At 31.0% G+C, this 16551-nt stretch overlaps 2 protein-coding genes across 3 annotated transcripts in view; one reads left to right on the top strand and one right to left on the bottom strand.

Annotated features, from left to right (window-relative positions):
* LOC105337927 (immunoglobulin superfamily member 10) overlaps positions 1-16551 on the bottom strand; it is a 298746-nt gene that overhangs the window by 240386 nt on the left and 41809 nt on the right. The window lies entirely within an intron of this gene.
* Positions 1062-16203, top strand: LOC105336818 (uncharacterized). Of its 2 annotated transcripts, none has more exons than XM_066075169.1 (10): positions 1062-1222; positions 9275-9511; positions 9704-10012; positions 11129-11413; positions 12850-12897; positions 13412-13570; positions 13730-13798; positions 13913-14017; positions 15125-15273; positions 15958-16203. In XM_066075169.1, exons 1-10 carry the CDS (start codon positions 1156-1158, stop codon positions 16141-16143), a joined length of 1614 nt encoding a protein of 537 aa, XP_065931241.1. In that variant the 5' UTR covers positions 1062-1155; the 3' UTR covers positions 16144-16203. The 2 variants fall into 2 exon arrangements, with proteins under 2 accessions (XP_065931241.1, XP_065931238.1); XM_066075166.1 differs by having other exon boundaries at positions 12850-13140.

Genomic DNA, 16551 nt, shown 5'->3' with positions numbered 1-16551 from the left:
CATTATACGACGACAGATATAGTTGCTGTCTTCACATGCTCAAAGGGAATTTTATTCAAAAACAAAATGTCGATGTTTCATTTGCACTTGAAGCTTCAAGTACTTAATATATGGAAACCCTATAAACAACCGATAAACATTGTACGACGACATATATAATGTGTCAACTAATCACTTCTAAGTACTTTTAACTCATGGCGTCTTGAATGTTCTTGATGTGTGTTTGTTTTAGAAATGTTTTAGTTGGTGTTTCAGATTGACTGCATTTTCATCTCTAAGATGCATTTTAACAAGGAAATAGTGAGGTCACCTTAAAAGCCAAAAAAATATGATAAAAATAAGCACTTCATCTCTTTGACCTTTTTGTCATAAATGTGTTTGCTACAAAGTGTCTACACAAAAATTGTCAAACCAACGGTAGTTAATTTGTCGGAGTCCAAACATAACGACAAATTCTAAAATTGGTATATTTTCCCAAAATTTTTCAAAAATGTTACTTTAGTATTTACATTTGCAAATACATTTCGGAAATGATAAAAGTGTTATGTTTATAGACTAGGAAAATACAGGTATACAAAACATCATCAAAAATCAGTCCCAAAAAAAATCATGTAAGTAATGTTATCGTCAACAGAAGTTTAGATAGTAAAGATATAAGGAATTAATATATTTACCAAAACAAAAACAAAACAACCAAAACAAACAACTCAAAACGCAATCATGGATGCTGCCACACATGGCGCAAAGCTTTGATTAAGACACGTTTCTCAAAAAAAGTTATTTGCAAATTGTCAGAAAAAAAAATTAATGCTGTCTATATAGATTGGCCATAGCAGCTGCATAATAGAATTTTAATTGATCGAATATCCTATATTTAGACATTTTTTTAAAAATGTGTGTTTTAAAATTTCCGTACATATTTTCTTTCTTCTCGTTTTGTTTTTTTTTTCGGGAGGGGGGCTGTTCCTTAAAAATTATCCTGGAAGCAATATATTGACTCAGGATTGGCTTAAACAAAAAAACGGCCCTTTAATATTTCAGTTTCTCGCCTCCAATCACACATTTGTTTGATATGAGCGTCTTGATAAAAGAAAAACTTCCTTATCTCTATAAAGATGTTTTGATGAGTTTTTATCCCTATTTTTTTGGATATCAATGATGTTGAAAACAATGATAATGCTATTTATCTCCTTGATTATTTCTTTTGGACTACAAATTCAAGGTGAGGTACTAGTATCCTATTTGTATTTTAAAGGGACTTGGACACGATTTTTTTATGTATAAAATGATTTACTGGAGCAATTTAAATGATTGACCAAAATACTGAATGTTAAAGTCAAGTTACAAGCGAGATACAAAGGTAAGAATTGGCTGTTATGTAAACAAAGCTCGAGTCTTATAGTTGTTTACAAAAATGTAATGTAGAGAATTACCATTTCTTTGACAAAATGACATGTAAAAACAATTTAAACTAACTCAATATCTTAATAAAAACTATTATCAACAAACGAAAGATGCATTTGATTGAAACAATACACGAATACAACACATATGAAAACATGACAATATTCGAGCTTTGTTTACAAAACAAAGAACTATGAACTCTATATCTTGCTTATAACTTGATATTTGACTTTCAAATTTTGACATAGCATTAAAGACTTCTATATTTATCAATTTAAACATTGAAAATAGAAAAACAAAATTTGAACATTTTAAGTCAAATCGTGTCCAAGGCCCTTAATATCTACTATGTTAACATAATTATCATTATTGATAATATATACAGTACCCACAATAGTTTGCATCATATATTAAGTGCATGAATAAGGAAGATATGGAAACTTATTTCTAGGTGAAAATGAGCACCACTTAAGGGAAAACTGATTTTTTTTGGGAGGGGGTCTTCATATCTTCCTCACAATTAATGATTCTAGACGTTTTAAAACTATTGTAAAGCAATAACGTAAACGTAATTAATATTTACCAGTTCCTTTCTGATTTAAAAGGGATTTAAAACGATTTTCTTTAAAATAGTTTTTTGATGAAATGGTTTGCTCATCATCAGGTTCTTTCGTTCGAATGAATTGGCTTTCGAAGGGGTGAAATATTATTTAAAATGTGAAAAAGACAGTAAAATATTATTTTCTTTTTTTGCATTGACAAGGGCCAATTAGATAACGCGATAGCTATACTTATTGTCATAAGATTTCATGATAAATTTTATTTTACAGGATAAACAATATTAACAAATAGCACATTATAGACTGAATGTACAATGCGATAAGATTGATTCACAATATGATAGGATATTATTTTTTAAAAAGTTACAAGTATTAACCATAAAAAAAGCGTGCAAGGAAATTGAAAGAGTGAGTGTGTAGCAAATGCATGTTTGTTAATTTTGTTTTTTTCAAACGTTCCCTAATGAAGTTAGTCCATTATGTACCTAGCATATTTGGAAAGAAAATTTGTTTCCATCATTTTGACGGAAATAGGGAAGTAAAAAAAATGCCCCCAAATGAGAATCAGCGTTACCTTTTTGTTTTCATTTATACACAACTACAAGTGCAGTTATTATAAAGAAGCAAATATTTTGAAAATATTTTCAAAAACACCATAAGAACCCCATTCATTCACCAGGCCCCGAGGTTATAAAACTTTCTTGAGTACGATCTCGTACTCCAAATCGTACTCCGTGCTCCAAACCGTACTCGTACTCGAGGTATCGAGGTTATAAAACTTGTTCATACTCATACTCGTATTCCAGCTGAGTACAAAACGGCGATTTTCTGAGTAAGTGATGATGCTTTTTCAAAGTCGTACTCAAGACATTTAATCTAAATAAATTGCAGTGCAAACATATAATATTGTTCATATTGTAACGTTCCTGTATTATACGCTATAGTTTAACCATATTTACATGTATATGAATTAAAATGGAAAGTTTTTACCATTTTATTAATGACATATCTAGATATGATAGATCGAGGTGAATTTAAGAGTAAAGGCAAACTGCAACAACGATTATCAAAATAACTTTTAAAAAAAGTTTGCTTCATTAATTTATGTACATATACATGTAAATATACGTACAACATACTATAGTTGATTAGCTCGACTTTTCAAGAATTCTGTTTTTAGTCAAATACAACCCATACACCCCATCATTTAAAACAAAGAAATCAATGTACATGTATCGGTATTAATCAATTTCAATCAGATGTACCTGCGGGTTCCCTTTTTTGATTATAGTTAAAATGTAGGTTATAAAAAAGTATGTCACAAGTTATTGCTTCCATCAACTTTTGATGATTTTTAATAAAAATACACTTACCTGTGAAAGAAATACAATTGAAATCGATGAAAGGGAAGATATCCAAGACATCTTCATTGAACAATTATCCCTTTTCACTCATAAAATTTCACAGGAACGAAAACAATTTTCTTACGGAGATTTGTAATGGGATATGTTTACATCTTTTCTCCATTCGGAATACACTCGGAATACATCGTGCAATATTTAAACATTATCATCCAGGCTTATTAATGGCTGATCCAATGCAAAATCTCCGTAGACTTTCAATTTTTGGATGCGTATTGAAACCTGAAGCGGTAGAGGGGGCGTTTCAAACCAGATAACATGGACATTTTTCATATTAGTGGAAAAACGTGCTTTGAGCACAAAGATATTTACTACTATCGAAATATCAAGCAAAAAGTGGTGGAAGAAAATACTTGGGACAGAGTATAGTTCTAAACATTACAAAGGATGGGGGATGCATAAAAGTCAAACACATTCTATTACTTACTTATTAATCAATTATTATTTATGTTGCATGCCACAAAACTTGAAAAGAAAAACATTTTATAGAATAAGTGGTAAATCAGTGGCGGAGTAAAGGAGATCGGACCCGGCGCCCACCACAGCCCTAAAAAGAATTGTCCAAATAAAGTTAAATCATACTCCTTCTGGCAACGAAAATGTACAACTTGCGAGTCTTAATTATCTGGTTTTTTTTTTTAACTTGGGGGATTTCTTTACAATAAAATGATTTCAATATAGCTGCAGGTCTGTAGTTCCCGGTCTGAAAAATGCGGATGGACGACCTGGGAGCTACAGGGCCACCCATTGAAAAAATGTATATTTATTGCGCAGATAAACGTGCGCTAGTTTTCGACTAATATACCTTATTTATACGCAAATTCTGTGAAAACAATTAGTACCATCAAATTCTTAATGCAATTTTCCACTGATATCGTCTCTTCACTTGCCTCGGATAGTCTTTTAAACACCATCAACAGTCCCGTAAATTCATGTGGTGCACTTTGTTTACATGTAAAAATGGCGACTCTCGATCTAGATGTAAATTCAACATTCTTGATTTTCCGAGGTCGGTAGCGTGTTTCGGAGGAAGTCTGGGGCAAATAAAGAGGCAATATCAGTAGAAAATTGCATGAAGAATTTAATGGTACTAATTGTTTTTACAGAATTTGCGTATGAATATGGTAAATCAGTCAAAATCTAGCGCACGTTTATCTGCCCAATAAATATACAATTTTTTCAATGGGTGGCCCTGTAGCTCCCAGGTCCTCCATCCGAATTTTTTCAGACCGGGAGCTACAGATCTGCAGCTAATTTCAATGGTGCAATATGAAGAAAACGCGTGTGTTCAATGGTGTAACTAAAAAATATCAGGAAAAAAAAATATTTTGGTTACGCTGTCCTTGTGTTCAAATATGACCACTCACCCATATACCCTATTTTAAGTAATTGGTTATACTAACTAGTGTTTTAACGACTCTCCCATTGTTATCATAATATAAGCTGGTATATATAGTTATTTTTTATTAAAACTCTTTTAATTTACATTGTCCCATTGAACTTGATTTTTTAACTGATTAATTTTCAGTCATTCGAAAGAAAAAATAAATAAAAGGATATGTTTCTTGGATATCTACATGACAGAAGGATTTGATGACTGTAGGTCTTAAATCTACAAACCTTTAAAAATTGTAAATAATTGTATTACTTTGAGTATACCGGTAATCACGAGAATAAATATCTCAAACGTCTATTTGAAGACTTCCTTTTTACACTACAAAATCTCTAAAATCCTGGAGCTTCCTGGGCCGGCTTTGCCCCCTGGGTCACCAACAGGACTTTGCCCTGGACCATCTGGAGGCTTCAAAGCGGCCTCCAGACTTCCTGTCTTATACTGACGCCCCCTCTAACTTCGTGTGGGGGGGGGGGGGGGGTCGAATCCTACTTCCTGTGGTTTATCTATACTATTGTTTTTTGTTTGGGTTTTTTTTTAAATTTTCATAGAACAGCTACTGTCTGCATGTGGAAAATATTGGCTAATAAATCGCCTTTCCTCTGTAGTGTCAAAAACACTGTGAAATTTAGAGTAATTTTGAACAAGTTTCATTTCTTTTTATCTCGAAATATCAAGACAATTAAGGATAATAAAAACCTATTTTGAAAGTTAACAAAAAGCATTCTTACTTTGACATATAGAAAGTAATCAAGAATCAGCAGTAAGTAATTAAAACGCAGGTTAAAGGGCATTAGATGTAAACATAAAGATAAGACTTCAAGTTTTCAATTTTTGTATTGGCAATATTTTTAAAATTGCCGGTATGACGTACATATTTGGCTTCCTAGATGACCATACATAATACATGTAGCTGCAGAAATCTAGATGTGTTCTTTGTCTAATATAGGCCGCAACTTCTTTTAATTTTACTGCGGAAAGGTAGGGTATCCATTCCGAACTATCTACCAGTATTTGATTTTTATTTTCCAAATATCAAAGAAATTTTACCATGGAACATCATCTACCTTACGATCTTTATTATTTATTTCAAATTAAACATCGAGAGCAAAGACATGTCTAAGTATACGTATGGTGAAATGCATTGTTTGGCTTAACATTAGTTAAGCGCTCGGATATAAGGATGGTGGTTCCCGGTGACCCCATGGTCTTAAGTATTATATTAGTATATACAAATGAATAATTAGAAATAAAATTTTGTGTTATGACATCAAATTTTATTATTAAATACAAAGCTATGAAAAAACATTAAGTATGATAGACGTATATATTCTGCTTGAGAATTCGGGTAATTAACAGTTAATTCAAAGATTGTTTATGGAGAAGAAAAACGATTATGCTTTAAATAATCATAATCTGCATGATAGAAGCTAGAATTTAGATTTCAAGAATATTTCAGTTAGTGAGTTTTCTTTATTTCTCGTGCACATTCCTAAAATAATAAAAATGAGAAACTTTACGTGTGTCCTTGGCTTTTGGCATATGTTCATTGATGCATTTCCAACCTCCACCCCACCCCTTCAAGATATTAGATGTTTTTTCTCACAAGAATTAAGGCAAATATAGTATGTTGCAATTAAATTGGAATACCCATATAATTTCCTTATTGTTTACTATATGAGTGTAAAAATAAACGGATCTTCTCAGTATTTTTTGATTTTTCCAAGTATATGTTTCTATTTTTAAATTAAACTCTTCCCTGTTTTTCCTAATACAGGAATTGCTCACTAAATATCTTAAGAGATATCAACTTGGGGGCAGTGACTTTCCAGTTTTGTATTTGCGTCGTTTCTGAACTTTTCCTGGCATGTTAAATATCAAAATCGTTAAAAAGCCAGAAACACTTAAGATATATCGAACTAAATTCTATGTTGAAATACTCTCTTCATATCTGTGTAAATTCTTACTTCTTTCTTTTCTTTTACATGATTTTGACTATTAGTTTTTGTTATTCCGTTAAACTTTACATGTACATGTAATATATTTTTTTACGATATGTACACAACTAGTTACAAACAATAAGTCATTTGCTTTTAATGTTGATATTTATAATTCCATTTGACATAATTTGACATAAACACAATTTGTGGATAATTTTACCATGATTTATCGTTTTTGTTGCTAAAAAGTTCATAAGTTATAGATGCAGACACATCTCCATGCTTGCAGATGCAGAAGGTAATATGTACATGTAAATAATGTGTTACATTTTGGTGATAAATAATTAATATGAATACATGTACAGTTTGCCTACATGCCAGGACTATTTACATGAATTACCGTCTCTGTCTTACTCCAGAGACGTAAAATTTCATCGATCGGTTTTTGGAGCATACTCCAAATAGTACTCAGCGGAGAACGTACTCCAAAAATTTTAGAACCGTACTCAGTGGAACACATACTCGAAGTACGGAATACGAGTTGGAGTACGAGTACGGAAAAAGTTTTATAACCCCGGGGCCAGACCTATGTAATTTAATATGCTGTAATGTACACATAAATATTTATTTTAAATAACATGCTATTTTGATTTTTGCTGAATAGCAAATATTCATTATGTGCTCCTTTTTCAAAGGCAGGTATAAGCTTGGTATAACGACAACCGTTTTATATCAGCTATATTTAAAAATGCCATTGTTTTCAGGTCACAAAGCTTATGCTTGAAATTAAGATTTGAATTAAAATTAGTTCGTTTTATGTTTTAACGCACTCTTCTATTAAAAGAAGTCCGGATAAAACAGTTCTCACCAGCAAAGCCAGCAGCGTCAACCGTTTTAATTAACATGATGAGTTATTATAAATTATTTTTTCTACATTATTTTAATTTTCAAATTAATAATCCACACTTTTCCTACTAAATCATAAAACTTCTGCGATTTAAATCTTAAAATATCATTTATATGTTTTATGTTAGCCTGTCTTTACATATCTAATGCACCTCAAGTTCCGCATGAATGCAGCATTCAGCGTCAGCATACTACTTGTATGTCTAGATAGAGCGAGCACTTCTCTGCAAAAGCTCATTCACAACCGGATGGATCAAACTGACACCTTCTTGAGATGCAGTAAAAACACTATAGATAAACATTGTTAACGCTAAAAACTTATAATAATATATTCCGTACAGTGTAGTTACCTACCAGTGTAATAAACAATTAATCAATAAACACAGAACTTAAATGATGTCATCATTATTTCTAATTGAAAGTGTTTTACTTAGTTTTAGCTCTAATCAGTTGAAGCCATAGATGTCGTTTATAACGCTGTTTTGGTTTGTTAGACAACTTTGTCAGTGTGAAACTTTCAAATGCATTTAAAAGCATTGGATATAATTTCTAATTAATTAATTTATCACTGACCGACCCAGTCAGGAAATGCTCCAGCTAATCACCTAATCAGGTATCCCAAGATTATTCAGCATGTAAATAAAACGCGTCGACGCGAGAGCGTGGTCGGTGTCGACAAAGTGGTAATAAAGAGGTCTGTTTCAGTTCAGTTTTTTTTTCTTATCAGGTTTTAGTGAAAATATCATAAATAAGAGTTTTTTTTATAAAAGCTATTCTTTCATAACCAAAGTTTTAAAGAAATACTTGTTTAAACGTCATAATAGTTTTTCACTTTTTCCTTTGTTTTTTGTGTTTTGATTGTTTTTGTTTGCTTTTTTTTCACTCCTCGCTGTTTCTGTTGAACACTTTTCCAGCGTCATGTGAATATTCTTACTTACGTGAATCGTTTATAGATATTCATAAGGACATTTTCATCTCTTTATTTTTAATCTTTTAATATAAAATAACCAGAATATTCAATAAATAAAAGTGAATAACCTTGCACATTGATCAAAGCAGTTTTTTAAAACAGATTATTACACTGAAAAAGTAAGATGATGTTTCAAGCAAATAAAAAAATCTTTATAAACGGCTTGTCAAGCTTTAAAAATCAATCAAAATACAAATGTAACCAGGAAGTCATTATAACGCATTTCAATTCCATGAGAAATAAACAAGTAAGATAAAAATTATTTACAATTTCATAATATCCAATTAAATAACAAAAATACTGTATAGTGAACAGTCAATTACTCTCAAGAAAGACAATTTTTTACAAACAATCCATACGTATTATTTATAATCCGTTTCCTATTGTAAGTATCTTGTTTTATGCTCAAGCACAGTTTCATAGGATTTTGTAAGTATTCAAAATAATGTGTTAACTCAAACATTAAAAGACAGTACGTGCAAATGACAGACGTGTTACAAAGCACACCACAACAAAAAACAACAGTCATGATAATACATCACTGGCGTAATTTGCATGCAAGGTCTCATAAAATAGACAAATCAGGAGAAGTTTTAGACATTTAAAATACAGAACAGAACACTGTAACATTCACAATGCGTGTAGATTTTAGTTAAAAACTGTTAACATCTTCATTATAGTTTCAGGTAAACCAACATTGACAAATATAAAGTCATCGTTTATGAATGGTGATGTAACATTTACCTGGACTGTATCAACAACTGAAACATCACCACTATTTCGTATTGAATATAATAACGGTTGGATTGACTTAAACAATACAAGATACACTGTAAAAGATGTCTACTTGTATAAATATATCACTATCGATGTGACAGAGCGTGTTTCCAATAAATACGACAGGTGGACCTATACAGGTAAAACTATTTTCATTTAAATAAATATAATTTATACTGTTAAAGTTAAATCAAAACATATAAATATAAATGTGCGCATTCAAGGAAATTAAATAAAATTATTGTTGCTTCATCTTTATTCAAAAAATTCATATTTTATTTATATATTTATTTATTTATTTATCTATATATTTATTTATTTTTACTTTATAGTTGGCAAAGTCCAAACGCAACATGGTAGTACAGTTACAATGGAATGGCCAAATTTAATCAAAGCGTCTGGATTTCACATTTATCACACACTAGGGGAAACACGAGCTATCATCGAAATAGAAAAAAGTAAAGTTAAATATGAAGAAAAGGAAAATATATCAAAGTATGCCGTCCACAAAGATCCAAATACTTCCACATGTATTAATGTTGAAATTAAGAACATAACGCTTGACGATGCTGGATTCTACTCTGTTGAAAAAACAGACGATGAGTCTTTGTTAGATAGAGGGTTTTTTCTTGTTGTAACAGGTAAGTATTCAAATGTAACCAGTATGAAAAGGTCGAGTTAAATTCGAAATGCAATACAGTTATTTCAGTTGTTGATGTAAAAACGAACGCTCAAGGGGTAACTATTTAGCAAAACTAGAGGCATGCATAAGCTTGTTCCATTTTTAATAATTCTTTAAATGTAATGAAATAGAGTATCAAATTGATTATTATAACTTAATAGTTGAGTTACTGAATTACTACAAAATTATATCGGGTTGATTATTATCATTGACTTTCAGATTTGTCAACCCGAGACATAGTGACGTCAAGTCAAAGAGCAACTACTCTAATTTAAACCTATTTTAAAGGGCAACTACTCCAACTATTTGAAGAATTTACGGAACGCAGTTTCTATTAAATATTATAAAATCTTGAGATCAGTAGGCGAAGACTCGGCCATATTGCCAAATAATAATTCTCACCAGACGGACATAGAGATAAATCCGGCAGTCACATATCATGCTTTTCACCAATGAAAGTGTGTCATTTCAATTCGAGGGAAACAAATAATATTTTCCAAATTGCCTACATTTTCAGGCATCTTTTTTTTTAAGTGTATTTTGTGTGTGGGGAAGGGGTAGGGGTGGAAGACTCATCCAAAAAACTTTTTAAAACCCTGGGAATCCAAATCAGATTGAGGGCAAGTAATTTGAATACCTTTAACAGCATATTTACTGCCTATTTCCTTTTTTTAATTTAATCTCTTACATGTGCCCATAAAAGTGTGTGTGTGGGGGGGGGGGGGGGTACATGTTTATTCATTTTTTGTAACCTGTCGCCTCCCTAAGCTACGTGTCTGCTTTTAAAGGCAGTAAATTTGTTTTTAATACCAAAAAATAACAGTTCTATACAGAGGGCGGATGCACTCTTATCATTCTGTGCTGAAGCTAAAATGATATGTATATTAAGGTAACATGTATAATACAGTAATGTAAATACTTTCCTTGACGCCCTTTATTCAGCTCAAAATTGAAATTTTAAAAATGTTAATCATCTGGTGGACGCCTTAAAGTTATCATGATATTTACATTTTAGAAAAATCTACAAAGAGGTTTCGAAATTTGAATGTTGTTTTACATTTCATCTTAATTGCAGCGAAGCCTGTAAGCCCAAAGATAAAGAGAAACATACGAGTTCATGTCAAAAACTACGTGGAGCTGATGTGTTCCAGTCAATCCACCTCAGCCCCTGACTACTACTCCAAGCTCGTCACCTTGTCCTACACATGGTTTGTCAACGGAACAAAGATGGGTAGAGAAACCAGAAAGATCCTGAGTTTATATGTAACTAGAGATCTCAAGTACAACAGATACTCGTGTACAGCGACAGAAGAAGGTCTTGAGTCTGACAGGAGTGATCAAGTACAGATCAACCATTTATGTAAGTATTTTAATGTCTTTTTAGAATCAGTCAATGAAGCACACAATGAAGTTAGATATTAACATATAATTAGAGTAAGATGCTGTAGATATCATAAAGAGTTGTGGTATTTTAAAACACTAATATAATACAGATTGAATAGTGCAAATTAAAAAAAAAAGCAAATAGCTATTACACATAAGTTTAAATGATTGAACAATACTATGCATAATCCTTTTTTGTGCAGCTAAATGAAAAAGAATCATACGTTGATCGCTGTGTGACAAAAGTGTCTGACCAAATTTTATAAAGGCGTCTCTATTCTGCAGGCTTACTAACAGAAACTTACAGATATCAATACTTAAAAGGACAATACAGCTCATTTTGCGCAAATTCCATAAAATGACAATTTTCCCGTAACTTAATTAAATTTTCTTTCAAAGATGAAATTATCTTGCAAAATTTACGTTTTGTAATATCTTAAAATTCTCAATGTATTGCTAAAATTGATAAGTTTAGACGGCCAATACAGTAAATATTTATAGCCCAGCCTTTTGTTCAATAAGACATGAATAGCGATTGTAAACATTTCAGCGTGCCTTTCAGCAAAAGAGTTTTAAAAAACCCAAGATGTTTGACAAAATTGGCTAGGAATGGTCTAGAGCAGATGAATACAAAACAAAAGTTCGAACAATATTTTGTAATCGACAAAACACTAGTTTGAAATATATATATTGTAAGAGACCAAACAAAAGTTTGAACTTTTGTAAGAGATAAAAAATAATAAATTTACTTGAATATTTTAACATATACGCCATTTATACGCCAATTACTTCCATTTCCTTTCGTCGTCAGGTGCCTTTTTTAGAATACATTTTTAAATTACACCAAGTGTAGATATTTCTTAACATTAAGAGTAAAAACACTTTATTTGTCATGCGCATGACCCTGCGCATTAATCATTTTCAGTACCTATGTATTTTTATAAAATTAACCCCAAGACAACTGCTGCCATTAAAAAAACTGATTTTAAATTACATTTTAAAGGGTCCATTTGATATAGATTTTTAATAATGCAGCAAATTGAAAACACAATTGCGAGATTATTGTTGCAGTAAAAAAATTCAAAATTTCAGTTCATGGATCTTTTATTCTTTAATTGAACTGTGTATATAAAAGGGAAATTACAAAAATGAAAAAAAAAAATTAGCTGCAGTACTTATTTAACATGTTTATCCTTCAAGAGTACAAATTTAGTATTCACAATTAATTTCCAAGATTTATTTCGAAAACTGAAACATTTATGTTATCATGGGACTTTTCTCCAATAGATTATTTCGAAATGACTGTATCATCGTTTGTGATTCATAGTGTTTTATCGTGAGTTTATAATTATGTTAATAGTAAACAATTCTGTAGAAATTGCCATTCCTGTCAAAGATTTACTTTGTCTTCAGACGGACCTCAGACTCCTCTGAACCTCACTGTGAACTCTGACCAGAAAGGTAACGTAAACATGACCTGGGTGTCAGGGTTTAATGAAGGTCTGGACCAGTTCTTCGTCATTTCTAGGAAAAATGGCAAAGAATGGGAATATGTTGGAAACTTATCAGATCTTGGAGAAGGAAGTGTAATGTATTTTGAGGCCAGAACTTTGACCTCAGGTCAAAATAACTATTTTCGCTTGGAAACTTGTAATATGTTTAATTGTACCGCACAATATGTTGAGCCGGATGCAAACCTCAAAGGTATGCTATATTTCTTCTTGAAATGTAAGGGAGTTAGAATATTTTTTTAAAAAAATGAAAGAACGGTTAAACATTATATTTACAACAGAAAAACAAAGCAGATTTTTAAAGATGTTTAAATCAAAAACAAGAAAAATTGTTTAATCATGTATGCTATGTTTCTAATTGTTTTAATTGTTATTTGGAATAATCCTGAAATAAAAGTTGAAGACCAGTTCATAATGTCTTCTGATTATAAGGTTTATTGTCTAATATTATTGATTTTTCAAAGGATCAACCACAGAGTCAACTTTTCGGATCAATAATGTTATATACGCAATAATTGGTGTGTCCGTCGCAGTCTTTATCATTATTGTGATTTTGGTGCTGGTTTTGGTGTTGTATTTCCAAAGAAAACAAAGAACTGGCTCAAAAAATGAAAGCTTTGAATGTAAATATTCTTCATATATAAAATAATTTACTGCTCAATAGTGTGATTAATACTGATTTAAAGTGGTATTGAACGTGAGCAATTGAAATTGTCGTTTAAGACATAACATTTTCGAAAATGATGAAATTTAATCTAAGGCAAAAATGTGTACTGTTTTAGGTAAGCAACGGCAAGAAGAAACAAGGAACACAGCTGCCAATACAGATGATTGCTGCCAAGATAGAAACAGTATCATTCTTTTTCAAAGTTGCATTTTCGCTAAGGAGTTTTCCTCTATTTCTCTAATGATTTTCTATCTCTTTATGCAAACAATGATAAATTACAGAGTTATTTTTTAAACAGCAAAAGAAAATCAGAACTGCGCTCCAGAAGTATACACCTTTGTTAAGAAGAATTTCATGAGAGAAACAGATGAACTGGAACACAATGTTACACAAAAAAACCAAGGTATATATAAGTGTCTTTATATAAAAAAGTGGTAACATTCTGCATAAGGCCAAAAAAATATTCCTGTTTCCTGTCACCTGACCAAAAAATCAGGGTAGGTAGGTAGGAAAAATTTTTTTTTTCAAAAATATTTTATTTTTGAAAACTTAGAGCATGCGTGTAATAATGAGATAGAAGTATATTAATAGTGAATGGTATGTTAATGATGACTTAAAATTCCCAAAGGTGTTTGTATTATTGATGTATGTAATGTATAGAAAACAACAGCCAAAGAAAAAAATAGATTATTTTTTTGTTTAATTATAAATAAAAACTAATATTATTTGCAAAATTTAATCCACATGTGTATGAATGTATTTATTCTTTTCTGGATAAATATTTCTGTATTGTATTAGCTTAATGCCAATATTAATTAAATCAGTCTCTGTACTTCCGTGTATTTGGGGTATTAGTCCAACACTTTGACCCACTTACTACCGTACGTTATGTAGAGGATCTGTTTAATTCACAAGACAATGAAGAAAACAGTTTTGTGATAATTTTTTGACATATATTGCGGAGTTATTAACTAATAAAAGGCTATTAACTAACTGTTATATCAGGATTTAAAGTAATAATCATTGTTTTTGTAATTTCCAATGCACAGTATGATGTTGCATCACCCGTATTTATAACCCCTGAAGTTAAGATAGTTACAAGTTATTAACCACAAGATTAATTTATGCTATAAAAATGTCTGTAGATTATATTGTTATTATTCTTTTGCCATTGAGGTTAATTTATACGATTGTGAACTCAGAAGACTGGGCACCTTCACTTCTCTTTCTGAGGAAATTCTGGCAAAGTTACCGATCACCACACAATGATCACAAAAAAACTTTTAGGGTCGGAGGGTAAAATATGGGGTCGGTCGGGCGACAGGAAACATGAATATTTTTGTTGGCATAATCATCAACTGCAAGTAAAATATCTTCTACAACTAGTTCACTTATTTTAATTCGAAACTTACTATGCATTGACCCATTTCGGTTAATGATTCATACTATAGTCTCAGAAATCTACATGCACATCATCTCACAAAACGATTACGTTTTTCGTTTTATTTAGGTAATCTTGAAGGTATATCAAATGAAGAAGTTCTTGGCACAATGACAAAAGAACCTGCAGAAAGGATTAGTGAGGGGATGCGTTTGGAAAATTCGTCATTAGAAGAAATAAAACTGGGAACTGAAAACACTGATCCATCAAGAAAAAGGGTAAGATAGAGGTTTCTAAATTTAATGTTAAAAATTGTTGGTATATAAAAACTAGACACAATACATCTTATAATAGTGGAATTTGTTAAAAGATATATGATTTAGCAAACACTTGATGTTTTCTCTACCAATTGTTTTCCATGCATGCGTTCTTTACATTTTAAAAGTGATGTTTTTATACGAAATAACAAACAAAATATCTCATTATTCCAGGCGTTTTTGAGAAGGAAGTGAAAACTCATTAAAATGTTTTAAAGACGTGCATACACCACGTGTAATGTCCTTCATTCTTTTTTTCTTGTATGCGTTTTATTTCACTTTAATGCAGCCATACACTTAATTATTTCTTTGTCGTTTTTAGGTGGCAATTGTCAAAACAAATTATGATTTGCATAGAAAACTAAAGTTATCTTAAGTTTGAAATCCAAGAAAGTAAATGGCTAGGACCAATTTAGGATATATTATCCTTCTTTAGATAAAAAGCTCTGTATAAACATGTAGGAAGTTATTTGAATTTTAATTCTTAATTATGTTTTTCCATATAATTTTTTAATATTTTACATCTTTATTTGACACTTAATGTCACATTTAAAAGTTTATTGAAGGTCTTATGGTTTATTAATTGGCCGCTTTTTAATAAAAAACAAACAGTTATTTATGTCAAACATTTAATTTATTTGTTAGAATGACGAAGGATTGATTTATATTGACGTGGATTTTTCGAGGAAGTCCGACAACTTAGACAGAAATCAAAAGCTCGGCATTCACGGACAGGAAGATCGAACAGAGTACACGTTCGTGGATTTATCCAAGAGAGCGCCACCTATGCAAGAAACACGTGACGACGCGGAGATGCAGGAAGAAAGTTAATGCTACACATTCAAGCTCTTACCTGTGTTTTGTGTTTGGTGTTCGCTAGATATCTGGGGTTTTTTTTATTTAATCATTACTAATATCTATATGTATATCATTATTTTGTCTATTTAAATTTTCATTGATTGTTTATTAAAGTAATACTCAATTTACTTTGATAAGTATTGATTGTGTATTTATTAGTTTTTTTTTTTTGGTTTTTTCCATTTTTTTTTTCAGTAAACAGGTTTGAATGTATTGCTTTCAAATTTAGAACCAAATGCTCAAATATTGTTACATTTCCTATATAAGATATAAAATAACGTATAGGTAATTAAATATCATTACGCGGAGTTAAAAAGAAATAGATCAGGAAAAGTAATCACCATTTAATTCATTTTTACAAAAAGTAAATTTTCTGCGATT

The sequence above is a fragment of the Magallana gigas genome, chromosome 1, assembly GCF_963853765.1.
Source record: "Magallana gigas chromosome 1, xbMagGiga1.1, whole genome shotgun sequence".
NCBI classification, from domain to species: Eukaryota; Metazoa; Mollusca; class Bivalvia; order Ostreida; family Ostreidae; genus Magallana; species Magallana gigas.
Note: the sequence above shows the minus strand (reverse complement) of the source record. Positions and strands in the feature narration are given on the sequence as shown.

What these genes read in the sequence shown, in the direction of transcription:
- LOC105336818 (XM_066075166.1), top strand. Translation starts at nt 1,156, where the DNA reads ATGATGTTGAAAACAATGATAATGCTATTTATCTCCTTGATTATTTCT. An exon ending in GTTTTTTCTTGTTGTAACAG is followed by an intron (nt 10,013 to 11,128) that starts GTAAGTATTCAA and finishes TCTTAATTGCAG; the next exon opens with CGAAGCCTGTAAGCCCAAAG. An exon ending in TGTTACACAAAAAAACCAAG is followed by an intron (nt 14,018 to 15,124) that starts GTATATATAAGT and finishes CGTTTTATTTAG; the next exon opens with GTAATCTTGAAGGTATATCA.